A 27550-nucleotide genomic window follows, 5' to 3' on the forward strand; every position below is an offset into this window, starting at 1 on the left:
GTTTCATCTTGTTTTCAAGGAAATCATCATCCCAATATTTTCCATAACATTCATCACAGTGTTTGATAGCCATTTCCTGGTACAATATCAGTAAACTTTGTGAATATTTTTGTAAGTGTATTTACTTGTTAAATCTAGCTGTTTGTAAGTGTATTTACTTGTTAAATCTAGCTGTTTGTAAGTGTATTTACTTGTTAAATCTAGCTGTTTGTAAGTGTATTTACTTGTTAAATCTAGCTGTTTGTAAGTGTATTTACTTGTTAAATCTAGCTGTTTGTAAGTGTATTTACTTGTTAAATCTAGCTGTTTGTAAGTGTATTTACTTGTTAAATCTAGCTGTTTGTAAGTGTATTTACTTGTTAAATCTAGCTGTTTGTAAGTGTATTTACTTGTTAAATCTAGCTGTTTGTAAGTGTATTTACTTGTTAAATCTAGTTGTTTGTAAGTGTATTTACTTGTTAAATCTAGCTGTTTGTAAGTGTATTTACTTGTTAAATCTAGCTGTTTGTAAGTGTATTTACTTGTTAAATCTAGCTGTTTGTAAGTATACTTACTTGTTAAATCTAGCTGTTTGTAAGTGTACTTACTTGTTAAATCTAGCTGCTCTGTCTTCAGTGTCGGCATAGGAGAATATTTTGATAGCATAGTTTTCTATATGTGCTTCTCCCACCACTTCATTGTGTATGGATTCATTATTGACTAACTCTTTCTTCATCTGAAAGGATAAAATATATAACACATCACTTTTATATAGCCTTCAGCGATTGGCTTAGATTGTATCACACCATATGGATGACTGACCCACAGTGACCTTCATTTACATTTAGGGACACTAGTCATGTCTTGTCCTTGGGCAATATTCATGTAACCATAGACCCTAGGGTCTATGATGTAACACAGAAGTCTTAAGGGATGCATCTGTGGGTGTATAGATGAAGAAATATTAAGCATATAAATTATAATGATCTCATTATGCTAATTAGGTGTCAAAATGTGAATTTTGGTCAAAAATTTATATCTCAAAAAGTATTTGGTTAATGAGACTGAAACTTGGTGAGATGTTTCTCAGTGTTATTCTGCAGATTTTCTTCAAAATATTTTGACACAATTGCCCCTAGCACCCATGACCACGCCCTTAGCAACAATCAAATGGCAGGATATTTTGGTCAAATAACATCATCATCTGGTAGGCAAGTGAGTAAACATTCAAAAAATGTATGCAAATATCCCTAGCAACCATGACCATGCCAACAGCAACAGCCAAACAGTCCTGTATTTCAGAAAGATAACTGGGATTAATAGACAACTGAAGAAACATTCAAAAAATGTACGTAAATTTGCCTAGCAACAACATCACGCCCATAGCAACAGCCAAATGATCACATATATTGCAAAGATAACAACAGGAATAGAAAGACAAATGAATAAACATGTATGCAAATGTGCCTAGCTACAAGATTGCACCCATAGCAACAGCCAAATGATCACATATAGTGCAAATCGAACAGGGATTAATAGAAAATAGAATAAACATTAAAAAATGTATGCAAATTTGCCCAGCAACAAGACCACGCCCATAGCAACAGTCAACTAATCATGAATATTGCATAGATATCAAAAGTAATCGAAAGATGAACGAACTAACATTCAAATAATGTATGCAAATGTGCCTAGCAACAAGATGACGCCCATAGCAACAGCCAAATGATCACATATATTGCAAAGTACCACCTTGTCGAAGGCCATGGTGGAGGCGGAAGTACATGTAGTAAAGTGTCGCACATCCCGTTAGAGATTGTATGTTGTTATTTTTACTGGGACCTTTTTATCAAGTAATGTACAGAGCATAACTTCTAGTACTCTTTTTAAGAAAAGGTTGAAAGAATACTTTTGTAATTCAATGGATCGATGTGCATAAGATGACTTTCTTTTTTATTGATTGTTGATTTTATTGATCTATGGTAACATTGAGTTTGTCTGTTCTATGTGGGACCACCGTGGAAATAAGTTTTTAACTTTTCAATGTTATCCCAGCACATTAATGTTTATTTTGTCTGTTGTAATTGTTTTCTATATCCTGCAGTGATTGCCATAGTCACATTTAATTGAAAATTGGCACATTGAAATCGACTTCTTGGCACCCACAAAGGTGCACTGTGGCCACAAACAGTGAAATTTGGACACTTCAGTGCTGGAGTGCCGATTCGGTAGAGGCGAAGTACGGAAGTACATTGTAAACCCAACTCACGTCAGCTATTTGAAATGATGCCCCCACACGTCGTCTTTCGCAAAGCAAATCTGAATACTTATAATGTTTCATGTCCCTCTATCCATGTTTGACTATTTGAATACACGATACATTCCCCGGGTATAGTGAAATAGATCAAACCAATACGATTCAAGATATTCAAATTACATGCCCTTTGATGACCTCACCTGACCGTCACTGCGATCATCATGCATGAGAAAAGACGTCAACTCCTTGAATGAATGTTACGATCAGTGATTATGATCACCGATGTTTTAGAATAAATACTTGAAGCATAAATTTATCAACACAATTACTAATCTTGTAGGTAACAACTCAAATCGCTACCACAGAAAACTACCGTCGCGATGTCCACTTTTCCGTGTCAGGCTTACAACGGTTGCATGGCTTCATACAGTACGGACTTACGGTTCGCGACTTGAACATGCTTCCCTACTGTACAAACAATAACAAGCAGAAATATTACTAAATACTTATTTATGTATTTAATTTTCATGTGACTACATAAGAACACTTTTACTTTCGTACCCCTATAGGCCCTATCAGAAATAACGAATGTTGCCAATTCTACCTCACCATTCATTCCGTAGTAACTCGTTACTATACTATAAAGTCTCATGAGAAACAGGCTCTCACCACTACATTGTGAGAGACTATTACGAGTTCGACTTGAGGGTAAAGGTCTCAAAGACCACAACTTTGAGGAATCCTTAAGGAAATTTCATGACAAAAAGAGGCTAATAAAAACCTCTGTTAAATAGAGACTCATATATCCCTGTGCTCATCATTGTTTTGATTTTGTTATAATAGTTATTAACTGTTATGTAATGACCTGTGATTGAAAGATGCATCTTTCACATTTGAAACCTCCCTATGTGTGAGCTCATATTTTGTCAATAAAAATGTAGAATTGATGGTTACTTCATTTTAACTATTTCGCTTTATTGTTGGATCATGAATGCTAACTTGGGCCCATTAGAATTTCTGAATGGCCCATTGAAATTGAAAATGGCCCATTCATTTTTGCTGGAATGGGGCCATTGTCACATTGGTGTTTTGAGACTTCCCAATCACTGATCCTGATATTTTTCTTGTGCTGAAATATATCAAATCAAATCAAATCAAATCAAATCTTTACTCATGACAGCATTGACATCATGACAGGTCAGCATGGGTGATGCCGTGTACATGTATATAGGAAGCAAGAGAAGTTTGTTCGAGCGTGTGCGAACCCCTGCCATACTGCCCAGATGCAAACTTCCAAGAATGATGGTGCATTGTGTTTCACACATTATGTACCACAATCACTAACCAGGTTTCTGATGACAAGAAGCCCATAACCAAGGTCTCTTTGTGTTAATCATAACTTTGAAGAAGAGCAAAAGCACACTAAAATGTTTAGAACAGCCCAGGGACAGAGATAGCAGCTGGTAATCCCTCGGTGTTGACACCAACAATTTGCCGGTAAATGCAGAAGTAAAATACATGTTTACTCTGGCGATATTGTCGGTCTACTAGCATTTTGTGCATGATTGATTGCATGTACAGTACAGATCAAGCATAATGGGATATTGTGCATGAACTATGCTTGCATCTTTAAAGCAACATGCAGGCAAAGTTCATGAACAATGCTCTTGGGGATTAGTGTATGTAAACAGCATTCAATTTCACCTTTGAGGTGTCCACAGAGCATCTCATTAATGGTGCATCAAGTTAACAATGCATCAGCATCTCATTATAAACATTGCATCTGTTGACATCTAGATAGCAGAGTACAGGATTACTACTAAGTCACAAAGCATGTGTGCATAAAGTGCTGTTTATTTTATGTCAGAGATGCAAGCATTGTTCAATGCAAATGCTTTGATGATGCAACAACAACAGTGCATCAATGCATAGTTAGCACCCCAATTGTGCAAGAATGATCCTTTTGTGATGTGCGCACTCTTCTTCTTCTTTAAAAGTACAGTCCTCAGAATGAGTAATGTTGTACTGGCGGTGTAGCAGCAGAGGGAAGTTTAAACAAAATATGTACATTCTGCATTAGTCCCGCAGTGATACTGACTGGACCTTCTCTTTGAAAGTGTCCAGGTCTATGCTGTCTGTAATGTGGTTAGGCAGGGTGTTCCATAGCCTGATGGTGTCTGGAAAGAAGGACTTCTGATAACACACTAGCCGAGAATGAGGTGTGATGATCCCTCAGGTTAGGTTTTATGTGAGCTGAACTGTATGGTCTCAACAACATTCAAAATTTCAATTAAATTTCAACCATTTCTGAATTAACTTATACACATGAACATATTCAACACAATTTATGTTGGGTTATGAGTATGAGCTTACTCGTTTACCAAAGTCTGAATACATATCCTGGTTCATGTTATTAGGGAATGTGGTCGACTGATGCAATGCCTGGCGGAAGCACACGCAATGTGCATATTGTAAAGTGTCTCTCATGTGACCCCTTGGCATTGGCAAAAAGTGAACAGAAATCTACATGTATAAACTCATACCTTGATTGACATTACCCACTATATAAAGAAGAGGTTGAAGTAATTGAACTTGAAATGCCTTCTGCAGGGCGATAATGTAGGTCAAAGAGGACGTAGTGTTGTTACTTTCCACCCCACAAAAATACTTATATGTAGTACTTCGGCCAGTAGTAAATAAAAAGATCACAGCAAGAAAATTTCAGTATATGACAAATTTGCATTAGTAATACTGGATATCACATACGCGATACCCAAAAAAGGGATAAGAAACAAACAAACAAGACTATAATTATTGCAGCTTAATAAAAAGCCTCAACAGTTGTGTGACGGTGTTCTGACGTTTCTCTTATGACATAAGTTATGTGAAGCATAGATGTATCAAGGGTTATATTACACCATGGAAGGATAGGTGACACTCTAATAGTGTATCACAATTTTTTAAATTTTAAGCCATGAAATTTCATTGGAGGTAATCCAAATTTTTAAAAATACAGACTTTGTCCCTTTTGCTTCAAATTCAATCTCATTTTATTTCAATCTCTTTCAAATCACTAACTGATAACACAACCAAAATGGAAAATACTTTGACTATTACATACAATCAATATAACATAACATCCATTCATGTTTTGGAAGTCTGTGTATCTACGTCATGCATTTTAATATGATGTACATGTACATGTTTACATGAGTGAAGATGGGTGACTATAGCATCTGGTACATGCCTCTTCTGGTCATTTGCATATATCAGGGTTAATACACTTAAAGCAAAACAAAATTCCAGGACTTTCCAGGTGTTTTTCGTCAGTTTTCCAGGGGTATTCGAGGTGTTGACCACCAAAGTATATTTTATTGAATGACATCTAATTGGCTGATGTGGACGTGGAGAAATTAACAAGGGTTCCCATAACATGTCAGAAAATATTGTAAATAAAATCGACACTATGCAAGATGCTAGTTTCAAAAAACATTAGCCATTTGGCTATTATGGCAAACTTTAAACATTGAAAATATCAATTTGTTTGTCTATATATCTTTTAATCTCTGTTTCATTGTCTTATTATTTTAATACAATGACTCAATACTGTGATACTATGCATTTCCTCCATCAAAATCTTTACTATCAATGCTAGTTTGAATTCTTGCCAGTTTACTGGTGTATTTTTTTTGGGTGCTCAAATATGAGTTTACATTGTATATGCTGATTAAGCATATCCCTATCATGGATGTATTAGGAGAGGATTATGAATGCCTCATATGTTGTACTTATGACAGTTGCCAACGATAAGTATTTCCGGTCTTCGTTAACAAGATAAATGTTCATTAGCTGCAGTAATTCACAGACAAGTAAGAAATTGCAGCGTTAGTTTTGGTTTTGAGGTAGGTTTTTCTTCAACTCAAAATCAAAACCAATGCTACAATTATTACAGCTAGAGACTATCCTCTACTACATCCATGTCACTATCAACCAATTCATCATAGTATTTCAACAATTTTTCTTTGAGAAACACCATTTATCAAGTGTAACCTTTGTCATGTTTTCATGCATCTCTGAACAGTTTATTTTTTCTGCATACTGTAAAACACTAATTAAGGGCAGGTATTAAATTTAGTGAATTGCGCGGACAGCAAAAAGTAGCAAAATTATCACAATAAAGCCGGTCGGCACCGTCTGGCACCGTCCGGGACTCAGTCTTGGCGACCTCTACTCCAAGGTTGCCGACCACCACCTTCAAGTGTCACAATTGGTTACCATCAACCCCACAAACGCTCACTTTAATAATTGTACTTTCATTTTCTGCCCACATGGGCGTATTGATTTAAAAGATAATGAAGTATTAAAATGTCTTTGAGAAAAGAACAATGTAGACAACCATTAATTACACAATAATGACAAATACTCGACTATTTATAAAGATGAAGTGTGAACTGACAACAGCTGACGATATACATTGATATCTGCATGTACAATGAGTATGTGTGAATTACAGAGCAAATACAATGCTGCAGACTTTTGACTAGCATTCTTCAGCGTCGTCAAAAGAGTATAACAGCCTCATATATCTTTTTATAAAGTGTTGACGTTGTGTCCGATCATTAGTTTTCTGTTAAATTTTACTCTGAAAACACTTTTAGTTAGTAGTTTGACATCGTACATAGCACGACGATGAAAATATGTCATTTCCAAAATGGCGGGTGGTGACATCACAAACTATTGTGAGGTCTCATGTATCACGAGATTTCGTCTTAAACGTGATGCATATGTGTGGGTATACGCAACTTTTTAGAGTTTTGAAACTGCAGTCGTCTTTGGATATTTAGTTTGATTGAAACAACTTTAGCTTTTCTGAGAAAACTAATCAAAAACTGTGATTGAAAAAATTTGATATGCAAAGATTGAGATTAGAGTTTTAAATCTGTAGAGAAAGAAAAGTTGGTTTTAACTTTTTCTTTTGCAACTTTGATCATACACCATGTACTTTGAGTGTAGCATTAATTTATTCATGAATATTAAATTAGCGTGAATATCAATTAGTGACCATGACTACTCTCAAGCTTGGCAGAACCCTGAACACAGCATTATCGCCTGTTTCACGTAGTACATCGGAGCTACTCGTCGCTACTCGTGAAGACACGTAATTATGGTGTGTCTGATTTTGATATCGTCCCTAACAACATTTTGTGCTATGAATAACTGAATACGTTCATCCCTTGCATCTCAATGTTTATGTATGGACGCCATGTGTTACCGAACACCGCGATTACTCAACTCAACATGTAAAATAAATACCAATTATCGACAACATAAAAATCAAAACCGTACTTCAACCCAGAAATTCAACTCCACTTCCCTAGGCCTAGTATTGCCATGCGTGAGCTTGCAGTATGTCGACCCATGCACCAAACTTGTAAAAACTTCTAATCGGGGTTGGTGATGCTTTGATACTCGCTACAATGTTACGATAATCTTGCTTTGATACTCGCTACAACATCACAGTAATCTTGCTTTGATACTCGCTACATTCTGATAATCTTGCTATCACACCTTCTGTTAACCTGGGACTGTTACAATATTATATTGCTGAAATGACGACGGGAGTAGCAATACACAAGATCAAAACAAACATTGAGGTGCCCATTCAACTTTGCAACTATAGGCACAGTCTGTGGGGCAAAGTTTCTCTTGGAACGATCATTTGACTGTCTGGGTTAGTGTGGCGAAAGGGTTTGAAAATATGTTCGCCATTTCACAATTACGAGTGTAGTGAATCTTATGAATGGGTGGCTCGAGCACAGACAGAAATGTCGATCATCACTTAATCGATCATGATCATTTTCTAGGGGTTTCCAGGGAGCATTTGAAATTTCAGGGTTTCCAGGACTGTGCGAACCCTGGCAATATTTACATTGTACTGAGTACCTGTGAGTAGAAATGTTCATTTCTACAACACTAACTTGTCTTCATACAAATGCAATATTTACATTGTACTGAGTACCTGTTCTAAGCAGTCCATTAATGCAACTAGAAACTTCCTGGCATCAGGTGATTTACTGTCTATCTTCATCCCATCTTCCATGGCAAACCGACGACCTGAAGTTGGATGGAAACAATTCTTAATTTAATATTTACAAAAAATTCATAAGAGGACTTAAACACCGGTAACAATAATTTATAATTTTTAGGAAAGGATGAACTTAGAATTGATGGTTGTTTTTAATACATTTTGGAGGTCATCGTCTGGAAATCTGGCATTTTGTTGACAAAATAGTATATCTGGTGCCCTGGTGTGCAATTTGTTCAACTGTCTGTTTAACAATTTTGTATTTCATAAAAATGCACTTACACTGATGTTTTTTCATAAAAGCATCCCCACCTTAGCCAATTTACATTTTGACTCTGAGTGATCTAAGTCAACCTAGACTCTCAGTCATCTTAGCCAACCTAGACTCTCTGTGATCTTAGCCAACCTAGACTCTCAGTCATCTTAGCCAACCTAGACTCTCTGTGATCTTAGCCAACCTAGACTCTCTGTGATGTTAGCCAAACTAGACTCTCACTCTCAGTGATCTTAGCCAACCTAGACTCTCTGTGATCTTAGCCAACCTAGACTCTCAGTGATGTTAGCCAACCTAGACTCTCAGTCATCTTAGCCAACCTAGACTCTCTGTGATCTTAGCCAACCTAGACTCACAGTGATCTTAGCCAACCTAGACTCTCAGTCATCTTAGCCAACCTAGACTCTCTGTGATCTTAGCCAACCTAGACTCACAGTCATCTTAGCCAACCTAGACTCTCTGTGATCTTAGCCAACCTAGACTCTCTGTCATCTTAGCCAACCTAGACTCTCAGTCATCTTAGCCAACCTAGACTCTCCATGATCTTAGCCATCCTAGACTCTCAGTGATGTTACCCAACCTAGGCTCTATGTGATCTTAGCCAACCTAGACTCTCAGTGATGTTACCCAACCTAGACTCTCTGTGATCTTAGACAACCTAGGCTTATGTGATCTAAGTCAACCTAGACTCTCAGTGATCTTACCCAACCTAGACTCTCTGTGATGTTAGCCAACCTAGACTCTCTGTGATGTTAGCCAACCTAGGCTCTATGTGATCTTAGCCAAACTAGACTCTGAGTGATCTAAGTCAACCTAGACTCTCTGTGATGTTAGCCAACCTAGACTCTCAGTGATGTTAGCCAACCTAGACTCTCAGTGATGTTAGCCAAACTAGACTCTGAGTGATCTTAACCAAACTAGACTCTGAGTGATCTTAACCAAACTAGACTTCCATCACACAGCTTGGTGGTATTCTGATATGCTATACAGTATTGTACGTTTCAAGTTTCCCTTTCCACTTTACTGAAAATATTTGGTTTAATATGACCATCCTTCCATTGTTCCTAAGTGATATCTAACTAAACTGATTTTAGTACCTAGCATAGACGACAAATATGGATGCAACATTTCATATATTAAAAAAAACTCTCAGAAGTTTTTAAAGAAAACTGTATCTCAGCCTGCTGCCAAAGTAGAATGTCAATGATAAAGAGTCACTTGAGAGGAACATGCAACAAATGAAGTGGTTGACAAATATCAAAAAATCTGTAAAACATGCTTGTAAAATTCCTCTCCTATTGACAAGACTATAACTTTACAACATAAATTCTAAGACATAGATACTTTCTAGAAATGGTGAGTTCAACACCAGCTTCTAAATGTGTAACAAAATTTAATAATATTTGGCAAGTTAACTATCCTAGAGAAAAAGAGAAATAAACTGTTTTATACTTTTAAACTTTGCATAAATATAAGTATATATAAATAGATACTTAAAATACTATGACATGAAATCAACTTTTAAAGTTACCCTAGAATGTATTGCAGGGAATGAAGTAGTGAACTGAGTCACATTCCAATAAAGTTACCCTAGAATGTATTGCAGGGAATGAAGTAGTGAACTAAGTCACATTCCAATAAAGTTACCCTAGAATGTATTGCAGGGAATGAGGTAGTGAACTGAGTCACATTCCAATAAAGTTACCCTAGAATGTATTGCAGGGAATGAAGTAGTGAACTGAGTCACATTCCAATAAAGTTACCCTAGAATGTATTGCAGAGAATGAGGTAGTGAACTGAGTCACATTCCAATAAAGTTACCCTAGAATGTATTGCAGAGAATGGAGTAGTGAACTGAGTCACATTCCAATAAAGTTACCCTAGAATGTATTGCAGGGAATGAGGTAGTGAACTGAGTCACATTCCAATAAAGTTACCCTAGAATGTATTGCAGAGAATGAAGTAGTGAACTGAGTCACATTCCAATAAAGTTACCCATGAATGTACTGCATGGAATGAGGTAGTGAACTGAGTCACATTCCAATAAAGTTACCCATGAATGTACTGCATGGAATGAGGTAGTGAACTGAGTCACATTCCAATAAAGTTACCCTAGAATGTATTGCAGAGAATGAAGTAGCGAACTGAGTCACATTCCAATAAAGTTACCCCAGAATGTATTGCAGGGAATGAGGTAGTGAACTGAGTCACATTCCAATAAAGTTACCCCAGAATGTATTGCAGAGAATGAAGTAGCGAACTGAGTCACATTCCAATAAAGTTACCATAGAATGTATTGCAGAGAATGAGGTAGTGAACTGAGTCACATTCCAATAAAGTTACCCTAGAATGTATTGCAGAGAATGAAGTAGCGAACTGAGTCACATTCCAATAAAGTTACCCTAGAATGTATTGCAGAGAATGAAGTAGTGAACTTAGTCACATTCCAATAAAGTTACCCTAGAATGTATTGCAGAGAATGAGGTAGTGAACTGAGTCACATTCCAATAAAGTTACCCTAGAATGTATTGCAGAGAATGAGGTAGTGAACTGAGTCACATTCCAATAAAGTTACCCTAGAATGTATTGCAGGGAATGAGGTAGTGAACTGAGTCACATTCCAATAAAGTTACCCTAGAATGTATTGCAGGGAATGAGGTAGTGAACTGAGTCACATTCCAATAAAGTTACCCTAGAATGTATTGCAGGGAATGAGGTAGTGAACTGAGTCACATTCCAATAAAGTTACCCTAGAATGTATTGCAGGGAATGAGGTAGTGAACGAACTAAGTCACATTCCAATAAAGTTACCCTAGAATGTATTGCAGGGAATGAGGTAGTGAACTGAGTCACATTCCAATAAAGTTACCCTAGAATGTATTGCAGAGAATGAGGTAGTGAACTAAGTCACATTCCAATAAAGTTACCCTAGAATGTATTGCAGGGAATGAGGTAGTGAACTGAGTCACATTCCAATAAAGTTACCCTAGAATGTATTGCAGGGAATGATGTAGTGAACGAACTAAGTCACATTCCAATAAAGTTACCCTAGAATGTATTGCAGGGAATGAGGTAGTGAACGAACTAAGTCACATTCCAATAAAGTTACCCATGAATGTATTGCAGGGAATGAGGTAGTGAACTGAGTCACATTCCAATAAAGTTACCCTAGAATGTATTGCAGAGAATGAAGTAGTGAACTGAGTCACATTCCAATAAAGTTACCATAGAATGTATTGCAGAGAATGAAGTAGCGAACTGAGTCACATTCCAATAAAGTTACCCTAGAATGTATTGCAGAGAATGAGGTAGTGAACTGAGTCACATTCCAATAAAGTTACCCTAGAATGTATTGCAGAGAATGAGGTAGTGAACTGAGTCACATTCCAATAAAGTTACCCTAGAATGTATTGCAGAGAATGAGGTAGTGAACTGAGTCACATTCCAATAAAGTTACCCTAGAATGTATTGCAGAGAATGAGGTAGTGAACTGAGTCACATTCCAATAAAGTTACCCTAGAATGTATTGCAGAGAATGAGGTAGTGAACTGAGTCACATTCCAATAAAGTTACCCTAGAATGTATTGCAGGGAATGAGGTAGTGAACTGAGTCACATTCCAATAAAGTTACCCTAGAATGTATTGCAGGGAATGAGGTAGTGAACTGAGTCACATTCCAATAAAGTTACCCTAGAATGTATTGCAGGGAATGAGGTAGTGAACGAACTAAGTCACATTCCAATAAAGTTACCCTAGAATGTATTGCAGGGAATGAGGTAGTGAACTGAGTCACATTCCAATAAAGTTACCCTAGAATGTATTGCAGGGAATGAGGTAGTGAACTGAGTCACATTCCAATAAAGTTACCCTAGAATGTATTGCAGGGAATGAGGTAGTGAACGAACTAAGTCACATTCCAATAAAGTTACCCTAGAATGTATTGCAGGGAATGAGGTAGTGAACGAACTAAGTCACATTCCAATAAAGTTACCCATGAATGTATTGCAGGGAATGAGGTAGTGAACTGAGTCACATTCCAATAAAGTTACCCTAGAATGTATTGCAGGGAATGAGGTAGTGAACGAACTAAGTCACATTCCAATAAAGTTACCCTAGAATGTATTGCAGGGAATGAGGTAGTGAACTGAGTCACATTCCAATAAAGTTACCCTAGAATGTATTGCAGGGAATGAGGTAGTGAACGAACTAAGTCACATTCCAATAAAGTTACCCTAGAATGTATTGCAGGGAATGAGGTAGTGAACTGAGTCACATTCCAATAAAGTTACCCTAGAATGTATTGCAGGGAATGAGGTAGTGAACTGAGTCACATTCCAATAAAGTTACCCTAGAATGTATTGCAGGGAATGAGGTAGTGAACTGAGTCACATTCCAATAAAGTTACCCATGAATGTATTGCAGAGAATGAAGTAGTGAACTGAGTCACATTCCAATAAAGTTACCCTAGAATGTATTGCAGGGAATGAGGTAGTGAACTGAGTCACATTCCAATAAAGTTACCCTAGAATGTATTGCAGGGAATGATGTAGTGAACTGAGTCACATTCCAATAAAGTTACCCTAGAATGTATTGCAGAGAATGAGGTAGTGAACTGAGTCACATTCCAATAAAGTTACCCTAGAATGTATTGCAGGGAATGAGGTAGTGAACTGAGTCACATTCCAATAAAGTTACCCTAGAATGTATTGCAGGGAATGAGGTAGTGAACTGAGTCACATTCCAATAAAGTTACCCTAGAATGTATTGCAGGGAATGAGGTAGTGAACTGAGTCACATTCCAATAAAGTTACCCATGAATGTATTGCAGAGAATGAATTAGTGAACTGAGTCACATTCCAATAAAGTTACCCTAGAATGTATTGCAGGGAATGAGGTAGTGAACTTAGTCACATTCCAATAAAGTTACCCATGAATGTATTGCAGAGAATGAAGTAGTGAACTGAGTCACATTCCAATAAAGTTACCCTAGAATGTATTGCAGGGAATGAGGTAGTGAACTGAGTCACATTCCAATAAAGTTACCCATGAATGTATTGCAGAGAATGAAGTAGTGAACTGAGTCACATTCCAATAAAGTTACCCTAGAATGTATTGCAGAGAATGAGGTAGTGAACTGAGTCACATTCCAATAAAGTTACCCTAGAATGTATTGCAGGGAATGAGGTAGTGAACTGAGTCACATTCCAATAAAGTTACCATAGAATGTATTGCAGAGAATGAATTAGTGAACTGAGTCACATTCCAATACAAAACTGTTTTTACATGCTGTACATCAACATTTGAAACTGTAATTAAGGAGACATTCAACTGCAATACATCAAGGAAATAATACACTATTGAACAGTAATCAAAGATGCAGTTGGACAGCTGATCATGTAAGAACAGTTACATGTAGTCTATTAATGAAGTAATGGCAATAATTTTCTTTTAGGTGTAACAGAGAGGTTTTGTCTTCAGATAAAAAACTAAGAGCCTCCAAGTCCATGTATCCTCAAAAATAGAGAAATAGTTTTAAAATAATGACAAAATATTTTCAAACGTGATATCTAAAGACATGTTGCTATCAATTAAAAAATGATCATATGCCTAGTACTTAAAAAACACCAGCAAAAGGACAATGACATGTTTGACAGATTATTTTTAAAGGAAAAAGTTCCCAATTATCTCAGTACAAAGGGACAGAAATAGTAAGACGCGTTTTAATTTTTGCAAAGAGAATGTTTTGGTAGACATTGTTTTACAGGTAGGGTACTTGGATGGTAATGTGATCAGTATATATGTATGTATCATGAGTGTGTGTATATTGTAAAAAATTATCTGATATTTAAAATGTGGCGGGGGGGGGGGGGCTTCAAAATGTTTGATCCAGGCAGAGGGGGTACTTCAAAATGTTGGGCTATGGCAAGGAGGGGGTACTTTAAAAAAATCTTCCGACCACATACCTCCTCCCCACAAGTTTTTGTGAAAGCAGACATAGTAACATAATTGATATGTACTTTGTAAACATTGTTACATTGTCGCCAACACCAAATGTGATTGTGATGACGTATTCAAACGTGAAGTGATGTGACACGAGTCAAGAACATGCGTTAATGTATCAAGTCTGCAAGATCTGAAAACCATGAACGTACATATATGTATTATAGTTCTAGCCGACACAACAATAATACGTGTATAGCAGTGCAAGCTGACTCAATCAAAACAATACAAATAAATCATCAATACGTTTAGACACACTGAATCATCAGCTTAGACATTTTGCAGGGTGATACTTACAGTAAAAAGAAACGACTGGGTCTCTCGTGTCATGCTCCTTGGCAATGTCAACATAGTGTCGGAGAGCTTTTAACGTAATCGGTACAGGAGGAAGCTTGAAAGAGGCCATTTTGAATCGCACATGCGCACTGTTACAGTCATGCTATAATGACGTCACCGATTTGAAATGAGGTGACCACCTGTTGACAGTTTGTTTGGGCAATTTTGAACTTGATTCTGTGCTAAACAGGTAGCCAGTGAAGATCGAATAAAACAGGTGTGATGTGTTCAAACTTCTTTATTTATGAAGCGAGCAGCTGCGTTCTGTATAGATCAAGTTGGTGTTGATTAGTACATTGTGTGTAGTATTACAATCGTTTAAGGGAGCCGTCATTATTTACGACCTGGGGGTCGGAGGAATGGGGGGGGGGGGTCACTCAAAAACTGGGGAGTGAAAGGGGGGGTTACCCAAAAATTGGGGAGTGAAAGAAGGGCTACTCAAAATTTGACATGTTAAAATAGCACACCAGAAAGCATTCTTTTAGTCCTTGAAATACAAAAATCCCCACTGGTACTCACCCCCACTTGGCTCCCTCAAACTTTGATTCAATTAATACCACTTAATTTCAAATTTTACCTATGGTACTACTTTGGGAATAAGCTGCATTCATTGCTACCACGTCCTCTTGAAATATGCTACATCCATAATGTTATAAGGAAATTCAAATTCAAAATAAAAAGTTTGATATTGTATGTATGTATGTATGTATGTATGTATGTATGTATGTATGTATGTATGTATGTATGTATGTATGTATGTATGTATGTATGTATGTATGTATGTATGTATGTATGTATGTATGTAGAAAAAAATGCATAAGGAACTAATAAACCAGTCCGTATAAATAGCTGTTAAATCCGACGTTTCGAATAAATATTCTTTTTCAAAGGAAAAATTGGCGAGACAGAGAAATGCCAGGTGACAACCCGAACATTTCTAAATATAATGGAACAAAACCGCGCGTGATATAAATAAACGGTTGTACGTGGGATAAGTTCTTAAATTCGCACGCACCTAATAGAACCCAATAGAATACGCCTGAAATTTAAAAAATACCCAATAATCATGATAATTAGATTGGGAAAGACGAGAATAATCTATTAATTCCAAGGGGTTCCAGCGTTCCAAGACGGAAAATGATTTCTTCTTCCTTCAACCTCAAAGCTTTCTCATCACCAGAGACCTTACAAATTCCTGAAATGGACATATCTGATACATTATGATCGTTTGTAATAAAATGCATAGATACGGGATAGTTACGATTCCTTTGTCTGGTCAAACGGAGATGTTCCACGAAACGATCACCAAGACGACGTACAGTTGAACCTATATTAACAAACACGTCATTAACAAACATATGATAACTTCTCATGGTTACGCAGATGACACACAACTCGTAAAGATGTTCAAGCCCCGGATAAGTGATCAAACCGAGGTCACAATGTGTATAGAGAGGTGTATACGGGATATTCAGTCCTGGATGACAACACATCGACTCAAGTTAAACGATAGCAAAACAGAAGTCATGATCTTAGGAACACCTCAACAATTAGCAAAGACTACAATTGAACATATTGCAGTCGGAAATGATCAAATACAAGTAGTAGACCATGTACGTAATTTGGGTGGATGGCTAGACTCTAATCTATCAATGGATCGCCATGTCAATCAAATCTGCAAGAAAGTGAACCACAACTTACACAATATTCGTCAGATCCGGAAATATTTAAATCAAAGCGCAACTGAAACATTAGTTCATTCTCTAATTACTTCACATCTAGATTATGCGAATACCATAATGTTTGGAATGTCGCAATACTTGTTTGATAGGTTGCAACGAGTTCAGAATAATGCGGCACGTGTGGTTAAAGGGTTAAGAAAGTACGACAGTATCTCCAAAACTCTCATTGAGTTACACTGGCTTCCTGTAAAGGCAAGAGTTGATTTCAAAGTTATCCTCACAGTTTTTAAAGCTCTAAATAACGCAGCACCTGTTTATATTCGTGACATGTTTGTCCGCCCTGATAAGCCTCGTTATAATTTACGCAAAAACTCCGTTAGAAATCTTGTAATTCCCCGTTCTTATAACAAGATTAATGATCGTGCCCTGGCCATTGCAGGACCTAGACTATGGAATTCCATTCCTGATGATCTCAAAGACCTTTCAGAACTTGAACATTTTAAACGAAAACTTAAAACACACCTCTTTAAAATGTATCATGAATTGTGATTTGGTTATTTGACTCAGAGTACAAAATTTATATTATTTTAGTGGTCATTTACGTTCGTTTTAATATTTGACATTTTTTAAGGCTTTTATAACAAGTCTCAGTCTATAATTTTAATGACCATTCACTATCCTTTTAACATTTGACATTTTAAGGGTGTTAACGGTATACTTGTTTTTGTAGCATTCACCTTATTTACGTTTTTGTATTTTATGTGCAGCGCTTTTGAATATTTTAAATAGAAAAGGCGCTTTAGAAAATAAATAAACTTAAACTTAAACTTATATATAGAAAACCACATTTTTGACATGTAATGCAATACACTACATTAGTACTAATACAAGTAAATCTACTTGTAACAGGCACACTGTTCTTAGGGCCAAAAACATGATTAGTATTAATAATGAAACGACATGTACCACATCGAGTACGATCGCACGGAAAAGAACCAGCATTAACTTCTAATTCACGTTGTTCTGTACGTACCACCATATCTCTAAGACTGGTATCACGACGCCAAGCTGTTAATGGTACTGCAGGAAACAATGAATTGGTAATCCTATTAGAACGTAAGATATTAAAATGCTTGTATATAATGTCTTTAACTCTAGTTGAAAAGGGATGGTATGTAAGAGCTAGTATGGGACGATCGTTGTTACTCCTCTGATCATGTGATTTGATACAAGCTTCCCTAGACAAAGATGATACTTTATGTAAAGCCGCGTTGGTAACAGACATAGGATAACCACGTTGATGGAAGTACGTGCAAAATTCAGCAGACCTTTTTCTGAAATCCAAATCACTACTACAAATACGACGTAAACGAAGTAATTGTGAATAGGGAATGGAATCTTTACACTTATTAGGATGTGATGAACCAGACTGCAAATATGAATGTGAATCAGTAGGTTTAGTATAAATAGATGTAGCTATATCATCACCATCAATCCTAAGGAAGATGTCAAGGAAATTGATTGTTAGTTCTGAAATATCATAAGTATACTGAATAGCAGGATTAAAATTACATATGTAGTTAATAAACTGCATAAGGTCCTCAAGTTTGAGTGATGCTGTATGTATGTATGTATGTATGTATGTATGTATGTATGTATGTATGTATGTATGTATGTATGTATGTATGTATGTATGTATGTATGTATGTATTGTTATTTAGAAAATGTTCGGGTTTTGACCTGGCATTTTTGTGTCTCGCCAATTTTTCCTTTGAAAAAGAATATTTATTCGAAACGTCGGATTTAACAGCTATATATACGGACTGGTTTATTAGTTCCTTATGCATTTCTATGTATGTATGTATGTATGTATGTATGTATGTATGTATGTATGTATGTATGTATGTATGTATGTATGTATGTACGTACGTACGTACGTACGTACGTGCGTACGTATGTATGTGTGTATGTATGTATGTATGTGTGTGTACGTACGTATGTATGTATGCATATGTATACATGTCTGTCTGTGTGTGTGTGTGTGTGTGTGTGTGTGTGTGTGTGTGCATGTGGTGTTTCAATGGAACACTCAACCTCAATTTGTATAATGTTTGTAGCACAGTTAATGAGTTATGACACAGGGTAAAGGACCAATGATCAATTTTGTACTCGCGATTTTCCAGATTTCTAATATTATTTTCTGTATATTTCAAATAAAGTTTTAAATACTGTTTCCTAATACTGTTTATTTCTATTTCCTACCTGATATCAATGTCTTATCTGAGTTTATCAGCTTTGCATTAATTAGTAGCTTGCTAGAACAAACTCACTATTTGCCCAAATTAACGCATTATGCCGTGAGTGTAAACATCTACTGATCCGACTAAATGGTAATATATGTTTACACTCACGGTATAATGTGTTTTTCATTGAAATATTCCGGGGAAAGGGGTACATTTGAAATTTCGCTAACAATTAAGCATGAGTACCCGACCCATCCAGGGACTGCCACCGCCGGGATGTTACAAACTTAAGGCATGTTCTAATTTCTCCGCGGTTGGGGCGTCAAGATCAGTGAGCGAATCTTTCCGATTTTACATAACTTAAAGCATGTAAAGGCGTAGTCCTGCTTGCATACGGAGTAATCCGGGACTCGATTCTGACAATTGTCCCTCCGGTGTTTAGAGTGAAGTCAGTAATATAGACTCGTTCACCGTCTGTAAGCAGGACTAGTAAAGGCGAAATACGCAGATCTGTGAGAGAGTAAATGCTGAGAAACAAAGCGACAGGGACACGATCGATCAAAGCAAGGAAGCACAAGACGTGGAGCCGCATCACCGCCAAAGGAACATCCGCAGGTCAAAGAGAGCAATGAAATTAGCGACGATGAACATGAATGAAAAGAAATCACGGTACGATCGAAATGGTGGAAAAGAAAGTCGATAGGCAGTATAAAGACATCGAAGGAGGTATAGAATGACTAAATGAAGTGGAAGATCAACAGGTTAAAGTACATGTACAGGAAAAATGGATGACATCATGGATGCCGTCAACAACCCCGACTACCATGAAACGCAAATAGAAGTAGAACACGGCAACTATCACAAAACCACCCGCGACACGTCATCGTATCCGTAGAAATGTCCGTCGACAAAAACCAAACTTCAGAGTGAAATATATGTGAAAGAAGATCTTTGTGAGACAGATTTTAAGTAGAAAGTAATGCGATCCTTGACAAGGACATACGGTGAGGTTTACCAGTGGAATACAGTTTATCTATGGGCAGCGGTATTGTTGAGGACGGATTGCAGAATGTAAACATTGAAGCTACAAATCTGATATGTATCAAACGTTGGAGAGAAGATTCCATATAAAAAGAACTTGACAGAATGAAAACAATGATGTGTGTGACTGGGGAGGGTCATTGTCAAACTTAGATTTATGGCTTGGGCATGTCTTTTCCCCGGGGTGTTTTCGTGCCTAGTTTGACAACATTTTTCGTTCTTGTTTTGTTTGTTTGTTTGTTTGTTTGTTTGTTTGCTTTGTTTTGTTTATTGTTATTTTTTATTTGTGTTCATTGTTATTTATTTGAAAAAATGGGCTAAAAATTTTGTAACATGGACAACCTAAATGGAGAACGTTCGTAAATGTCGTAAATGACATTACATGGCATTCAATATCAAAATTATGTCTAATTATTAACACAATGGATTTTGGACTGTATAGGAACAGAGAAAATTATTTAAATGGTTTACAGACAGAAAGATAAATGTTATAATGTTACAAGAAACTCAGTACAAAAGAAACATAAAAATACTGGATGATTTGAAAGAAATTAATAAATTGATTTTTAAGTCTTTTTGTGGAATGGTCCAGACAAAATAGGAAGACAAACATTGATACAGGTGAAATGTTAATGCCTGATATAAAAACAATATGAAGTTCAACGTATTGCTGCAACAATGATTGCGGATTTTGAAATACTTGATACACAGATTTTGCTTAAGTTTGGTAAATATCAACAGAAATTAGAAACTGTTACACTAGAGAAATGTCAATAAATGGATTATAGACCATTATTTTATTCCTCCCAGATCAGAAATGTATTTTAAATACTATTTGATGAAAATATTGACTATTGGGATCCACTAAAGTGATTTGATCAGATGTCAATTACAAGGTAACAATTGATAATAAGTCGAGGGCTTATCAGCTTGAAATACTGTACAACAAACATATTACCAACTAATGTAACATTTATCAAAAATGAATTGACCTAGAGTTGAATCTGAGAAATGTAAGGATGGATTGTGTGTTGTGGAGAAGGAAAACATGACTTAGGAATATTTCAAATGTAAGACAAATCATCCTAGAGGTGGTGAACAACTGTCATTATTATTGAAGTTTGTTATTCTTGTTGCCAGGCATTATATTTCAAAGTGTAGATAAAAAACCAGATTTATGGCAGATAAAATATACTTTCAATATTTAGAGTGTAGAGTTTCATATTGTAGTAAAGTAAATGCACATATTAAGAAACGGACAGTTTTTGAAATGACTTTCTGTGAAATTTCCATTTACGAAAAAGAGGTGTATCTTTATCTTTGTAATAAGCCCAGTAAAAATGTTATGAAATACAAAAATGAGAAGAACGTTGTGACACGTAGTGTAACCAATAACAACACGGTGCGTACGACTTCCCACATTAACTATGATAATGTTAAATGTTACGTCACACCACTTTGATAGTTTATATTTTCTAAAGTGGTCTGACAGTTTACCAACAAACAGACTTTCGTCATCAATTAGTTAATTTTGCCAAAGAACAAAAACAATTCACAATACAAAACACTCTCAAATATTAACTTCAGCCTGAAGCTGGGCATTATATTAGTTGTATCACAGTCTCGTCGATTTCAGTACGTATGTAAGATGTCGTTGGTGATCTGATGCTCTTATTATGGGCTCTCATAATTTCCATCACGCACTGTCCGTTGGGGGCGCTCTTATAGTAGTCTACTTCACACTCTCCATTGGGGATTCTTTTATAATATAATTTGATGTATACATTCATGATTACAAAGCGCTGCATGTGTCCTATTCAGGTTGTTGTTGTGGCTTTTATTCTACTACCAAATCTTTTGAATAATGATTATAATATGATAAGTAGGCAATACAAGCTTCAAATAATGCCTTGCTAACAAAGTGCATATGTCCGATACAATGCTGATGACGCTTATAAGTGTGATGGATCATTTGTATAATAAACAACATTTGCCAATTAATGGATATATCCATAACATGTATTTGCATTCTGACATCGGGTGTAGACTTTGGCATTCAGTTTATTTCTGATGTGTTTTGTGTTTTGTGTTTTCAGTTTGCATCTATATGAATATCAACTAATCTAAGGGGCTTTATTTTCCGAATGGATTTCGTAACCAAGACTTCCTTATTCAAGTGTTTCATGCATGGAATACGAACACAGTGTACATTAACTTTGCCTTAGTAGTAACCAATATGTTATGGCGATGTTACCATGGTTATTGGTATTCTTTGTTACTGAGTTAGTTTATTGCTTGGTGGTACTATTTTTCAATTTCCAATAACTAGGAAAATGCAATAGAGTGTGACCTGTTCTATAGTGATAACATGAATTAAATAATGTTCCAAGGTTGTTTTTTCACAATTATCCTTCGATGTAGAGCTTTGTTGTTGGAATCGATATCGGTGTAAATTACAGCATGCACTGATGATTGACAGATTACTTATACCATGTCTTCGTTGATTAAATTCAACTTCGACATTTCCGCTGCCCACAAGCAATTGAACGACCCTATACAGATCATGTGTTACACATTCAATTGACATTCTCCACTATATTTGTTAGCCTCTTAGGAGATCATAATACAGACAGTTCTCGGCAAAATTGGAAGCCGTTAAGAAATCCATACAAATACCGCCATAGTTAGTTGAATTCTGTAATTACATTGTGTTAGGCTCCCAGCGGCGTGTCTCTGTGGTCACCGTGGCACATTTACATTTGGAATGATTAACATATTGATTACAATATTTTGATATGATTTAGCCTCATGGAATCGATATGTATTAATCCTTCAGGGTCTATTTGATTATGGCATTTGATTTGATATTACACATGTAAATCGATGGACACGAAATTTACAGAATTATGTATTGTTCTTTGAGATTCCAATTACTAATTCTGCTTTTCAGTAACCTCAGTGTTGTTGTCTGAGTTTCAAATATGCATCATTAATGTCTTCTATGACATGGCCATTTATTACGAAATTCCAATTCTCTTCTTCGTTCTGACCTCTAAAGTAACCAGTCGGGAATTAATCAGACAACACAAAATGGTGACAGGTGCTATGTACACAAGTCTTTGGAATCAAACAGTAATACAGAGAGAGGAAAAAAATGTACCACGAATAAAGACTCTGAACTATATTTCAACTTAAAACTACCCCAGAGCTAGGGATTAATGCTAGTTTAAGAACGATGTTAAATACATTAGTAATATTTATCTATATCATTTCAGAGCTCTCTTCATTTTTTTGTTTAAAAAATGGATAACTAAAGCCAGAGAATTCTGGTAGTGGTTTAGTACCAGTTTGTAATTAAGACCAGTAATTAGTATCACTCTATAATCAAGCCCACCGACTAGCATCACTCAGAGTCCACTGATTAAAAGCACTCTATAATCAAGTCCACTGATTAGAAGCACTCTATAATCAAGTCCACTGATTAGTATCACTCTATAATCACGTCCACTGATTAGTATCACTATATAATCAAGTCCACTGATTAGTATCACTCTATAATCACGTCCGCTGATTAGTATCACTCTATAATCTAGTCCACTGATTAGTGGTACTCTATAATCACGTCCACTGATTAGTATCACTCTATAATCAAGTTCACTGATTAGTATCACTCTATAATCACGTCCACTGATTAGTATCACTCTATAATCAAGTTCACTGATTAGTATCACTCTATAATCACGTCCACTGATTAGAAGCACTCTATAATCACGTCCACTGATTAGTATCACTCTATAATCAAGTTCACTGATTAGTATCACTATATAATCAAGTCCACTGATTAGTATCACTATATAATCAAGTCCACTGATTAGTATCACTCTATAATCACGTCCACTGATTAGTATCACTCTATAATCACGTCCACTGATTAGTATCACTATATAATCAAGTCCACTGATTAGTATCACTCTATAATCACGTCCACTGATTAGTATCACTCTATAATCACGTCCACTGATTAGTATCACTCTATAATCACGTCCACTGATTAGTATCACTCTATAATCACGTCCACTGATTAGTATCACTATATAATCAAGTCCACTGATTAGTATCACTATATAATCAAGTTCACTGATTAGTATCACTCTATAATCACGTCCACTGATTAGTAGCACTCTATAATCAAGTCCACTGATTAGTATCACTCTATAATCACGTCCACTGATTAGAAGCACTCTATAATCACGTCCACTGATTAGTATCACTCTATAATCAAGTTCACTGATTAGTATCACTCTATAATCAAGTCCACTGATTAGTATCACTCTATAATCAAGTTCACTGATTAGTATCACTCTATAATCACGTCCACTGATTAGTATCACTCTATAATCACGTCCACTGATTAGTATCACTATATATTCAAGTCCACTGATTAGTATCACTCTATAATCACGTCCACTGATTAGTATCACTCTATAATCACGTCCACTGATTAGTATCACTCTATAATCACGTCCACTGATTAGTATCACTCTATAATCACGTCCACTGATTAGTATCACTCTATAATCACGTCCACTGATTAGTATCACTATATAATCAAGTCCACTGATTAGTATCACTCTATAATCACGTCCACTGATTAGTAGCACTCTATAATCAAGTCCACTGATTAGTAGCACTCTATAATCAAGTCCACTGATTAGTAGCACTCTATAATCACGTCCACTGATTAGTAGCACTCTATAATCAAGTTCACTGATTAGTATCACTCTATAATCAAGTCCACTGATTAGTATCACTCTATAATCAAGTCCACTGATTAGTAGCACTCTATAATCACGTCCACTGATTAGTAGCACTCTATAATCAAGTCCACTGATTAGTAGCACTCTATAATCAAGTCCACTGATTAGTATCACTCTATAATCAAGTCCACTGATTAGTATCACTATATAATCAAGTCCACTGATTAGTAGCACTCTATAATCAAATCCATTGGTTAGTGGTACTCTATAATCAAGTCCACTGATTATTTTACGTGGTCTAATTCACCTAATGGAAGTAGTGATATATATTTGCTTACAAATTTCTATGGTAATTATTGACCGCTTCAATTATAAAACCTATTGACATGCTTGTACAAAAAACGTACTACTAAGCAGTGACCCATGATATATTGGCTTTATTTTAACCATATAACTATTTCACAACATACAATTTCAGGTGGTTGTTAGAAGTCAAAATATAAAGTTGATATACAAAATTCAAGTGTCTCTTAAGTAGTTTAACCTTCAGGTTGCCAATAAGTATCTCGAGAACAGTTAAGACCCTTGTCAATAAGTAACTACTAGCCCTGGGACGTGCATGTACACGTGTACAATAGAACTCTAGATTTCTTTGCACAGGCTACCATTGTCTTTGAAGACTATTGCAGTCATGTGAAACTAATTAAGTAAAACTAATAATTGTTATCAATACGTAAGACAAACTAATTATAAAACAATAGTATAATTGTTATCAGTAAAACTAATTTCATTTGACAGACGATAAAAAATCCTATTTTGAATAACAGCTGTTTGTGTGATTTCTTTTCCTATTTCACCTTTGAAGTATATATCATTATACAACACATGTACATCCATCAATTATACAGGTACAGGCAGATTTTAAGTACCGCTACTCACTACACATGGCCAATTGTATCTTTAATATTTCTGTAGCCATGGTGAAATCACCGAATCACAAAATTATTTACAATGGGGGACTTTCTTTCTCGTTTACTCTGATCTGGTTCTCGTCTTTAAGAGTAAAATCCTTTTCCATTGAACTAAGGAACCGGGCATTTTTAACTGACTGGGGTTTTGGAAAACACCATTTGAAGTTGGGAGAGGGGGTCATGTTGGAAAACGAGAAGATAGGTGTCATTTTGATGATTCAGTGAAATAACATCTGTAATTTGTCAAAATTGTCTACTATGCGAGGGAGATAACCCTCCCGTACCCTCCCCATCTGTATTTTCCACATGTGCATTGTTACATGCACTATTTCTCAAATAAGAAACTCAAACATTTAGTATTTGGGTATATAGCAATGGCTAGTTGTATATTAGGTTAGTTTGGTTAGCTTTCATTTTCATTTTCATTAAATTCACCACTGGCACCAGGTATATATTGACGGTAGGTTTAACTGATGATTGAACTGGCCATTCGTGTTTTAATCAATTTGTCATTCTCAAGATAAAAAACTTAAATGAAATTGTAGAATCATTATAGTATTGTCTAGATCTTAATGTATTAACGGAAGCCATAAAAACATTGAAAATAATAAATGTTCAATTGGTATTAATACACTACACAGAGAATTGTATTTGATTCTACATGTTTTACTACAGTGTATAATACCACAAACATTGTATATGTACCATAGGTAGCATTATCAAAAATTAAGTTATGTTGCTTTCTGTCAACATTTGCTACATTTGCAAACATTGTTTTTGATAGAAAGAGTTGTGCGAGTAATTAATATAATAGTCCCCAATGGATTTGTGCTGTGGACTGCGATACCCTGACAACATGACATCTTCCACATAAACATGTATAAAGAAAACAAAAACATCAAAAGTAATGTATTCTCTTAATAAATAGCAACATTCAATTATATTCATACCGTATGGTGTTATAGTAACATCACTATAGTAAGACTTATAAAATGATATGTTAAAATATACAGTGGCGTGTGTGGAGGGGGGTGTCAGTTTGAGAAAACTCATGTTCAACTCCAAAACACCCCCCCCCCCCGGCAGTTAAAAATGCCAGGTCCTAAGTACATCTTTCTTACAGTAATCTGAAGACGGACCCCCAGGGGACTGTAAAGGTCTTTAGCACTATTGTACGACTTAATGTCAAAGCCTCGTCTCTCTAATGAGTAGTGTTCGTTCACTACAAAGCCTCGTCTCTCTGAACTTTTTTCAGGAGCAACTTGTGAGTTTGAGACAGACACTGTTTAAAACTGATATTTCATTGATAAACTGTGACTTAAGGAGTCATCAAATGACGTCAATATACGACCTGTTAGGTTGTAATTTATTACACACTTTTAAAGTGATCATTTAGGAAGTGTTTTAAGTATTGTAGTCTGGGCGGTGTGTTTATTGATCCTATAGAAATAGTTCGTGTGTGTATAGTAATTCTAATGCAGGAAATCCATTCACAACTAGTACGGCCACCAGTCGGCATCATGTCGGGTCCATCACCTCGAACTTCGTCCAGAGCTTCGGGCTACCGGAGAATGTCACTGAGACACGCGTAAGTACGTTACTAGTTTGCTTTAAAAACAGAGTGTGGTTTGATATCAGCCATGCATGTGTCCATCATCAAGATGACAACACTTTCACACGATTTTAGTTTACGTGGTTCGACCACTCGCCCTGAGCTGCGTTGATAACGTTACGACATTTCCAGGATCTTACACAGTTGTTATTGACACTGGAAATTCATTTCACGATGTTGTGAAAAACAGAATGATGAAATGAACATGTATTGTATGTTTCAATTACCGGGTTGCTACGGCAACTTGATATGAAATTATAATAATAATTTAATCTAATTATTACACCAAAAACGGGAGCGACATAAAACCATT

General features: G+C 36.1%; 2 protein-coding genes across 2 annotated transcripts in view; one reads left to right on the forward strand and one right to left on the reverse strand.

Annotated features, from left to right (window-relative positions):
* LOC144432800 (vacuolar protein sorting-associated protein VTA1 homolog) overlaps positions 1–15001 on the reverse strand; it is a 35858-nt gene extending 20857 nt beyond the window's left edge. Inside the window, exons 1-3 of the mRNA XM_078121078.1 lie at positions 14893–15001; positions 8256–8350; positions 588–715 (exon numbers count right to left, since the gene is read on the reverse strand). Of these exons, the coding sequence (XP_077977204.1) occupies positions 588–715; positions 8256–8350; positions 14893–15001 (332 nt within the window). The remainder of the gene's footprint in view (positions 1–587; positions 716–8255; positions 8351–14892) is intronic.
* A 1372-nt stretch (positions 15002–16373) lies between these two features.
* LOC144432651 (uncharacterized) lies at positions 16374–17162 on the forward strand. Its single transcript, XM_078120917.1, has one exon. The coding sequence runs from the start codon at positions 16374–16376 to the stop codon at positions 17160–17162; it is 789 nt and encodes a 262-aa protein (XP_077977043.1).
* Positions 17163–27550: the final 10388 nt, after the last annotated feature.

The sequence above is a fragment of the Glandiceps talaboti genome, chromosome 3 (genome assembly GCF_964340395.1).
Source record: "Glandiceps talaboti chromosome 3, keGlaTala1.1, whole genome shotgun sequence".
NCBI classification, from domain to species: Eukaryota; Metazoa; Hemichordata; class Enteropneusta; family Spengelidae; genus Glandiceps; species Glandiceps talaboti.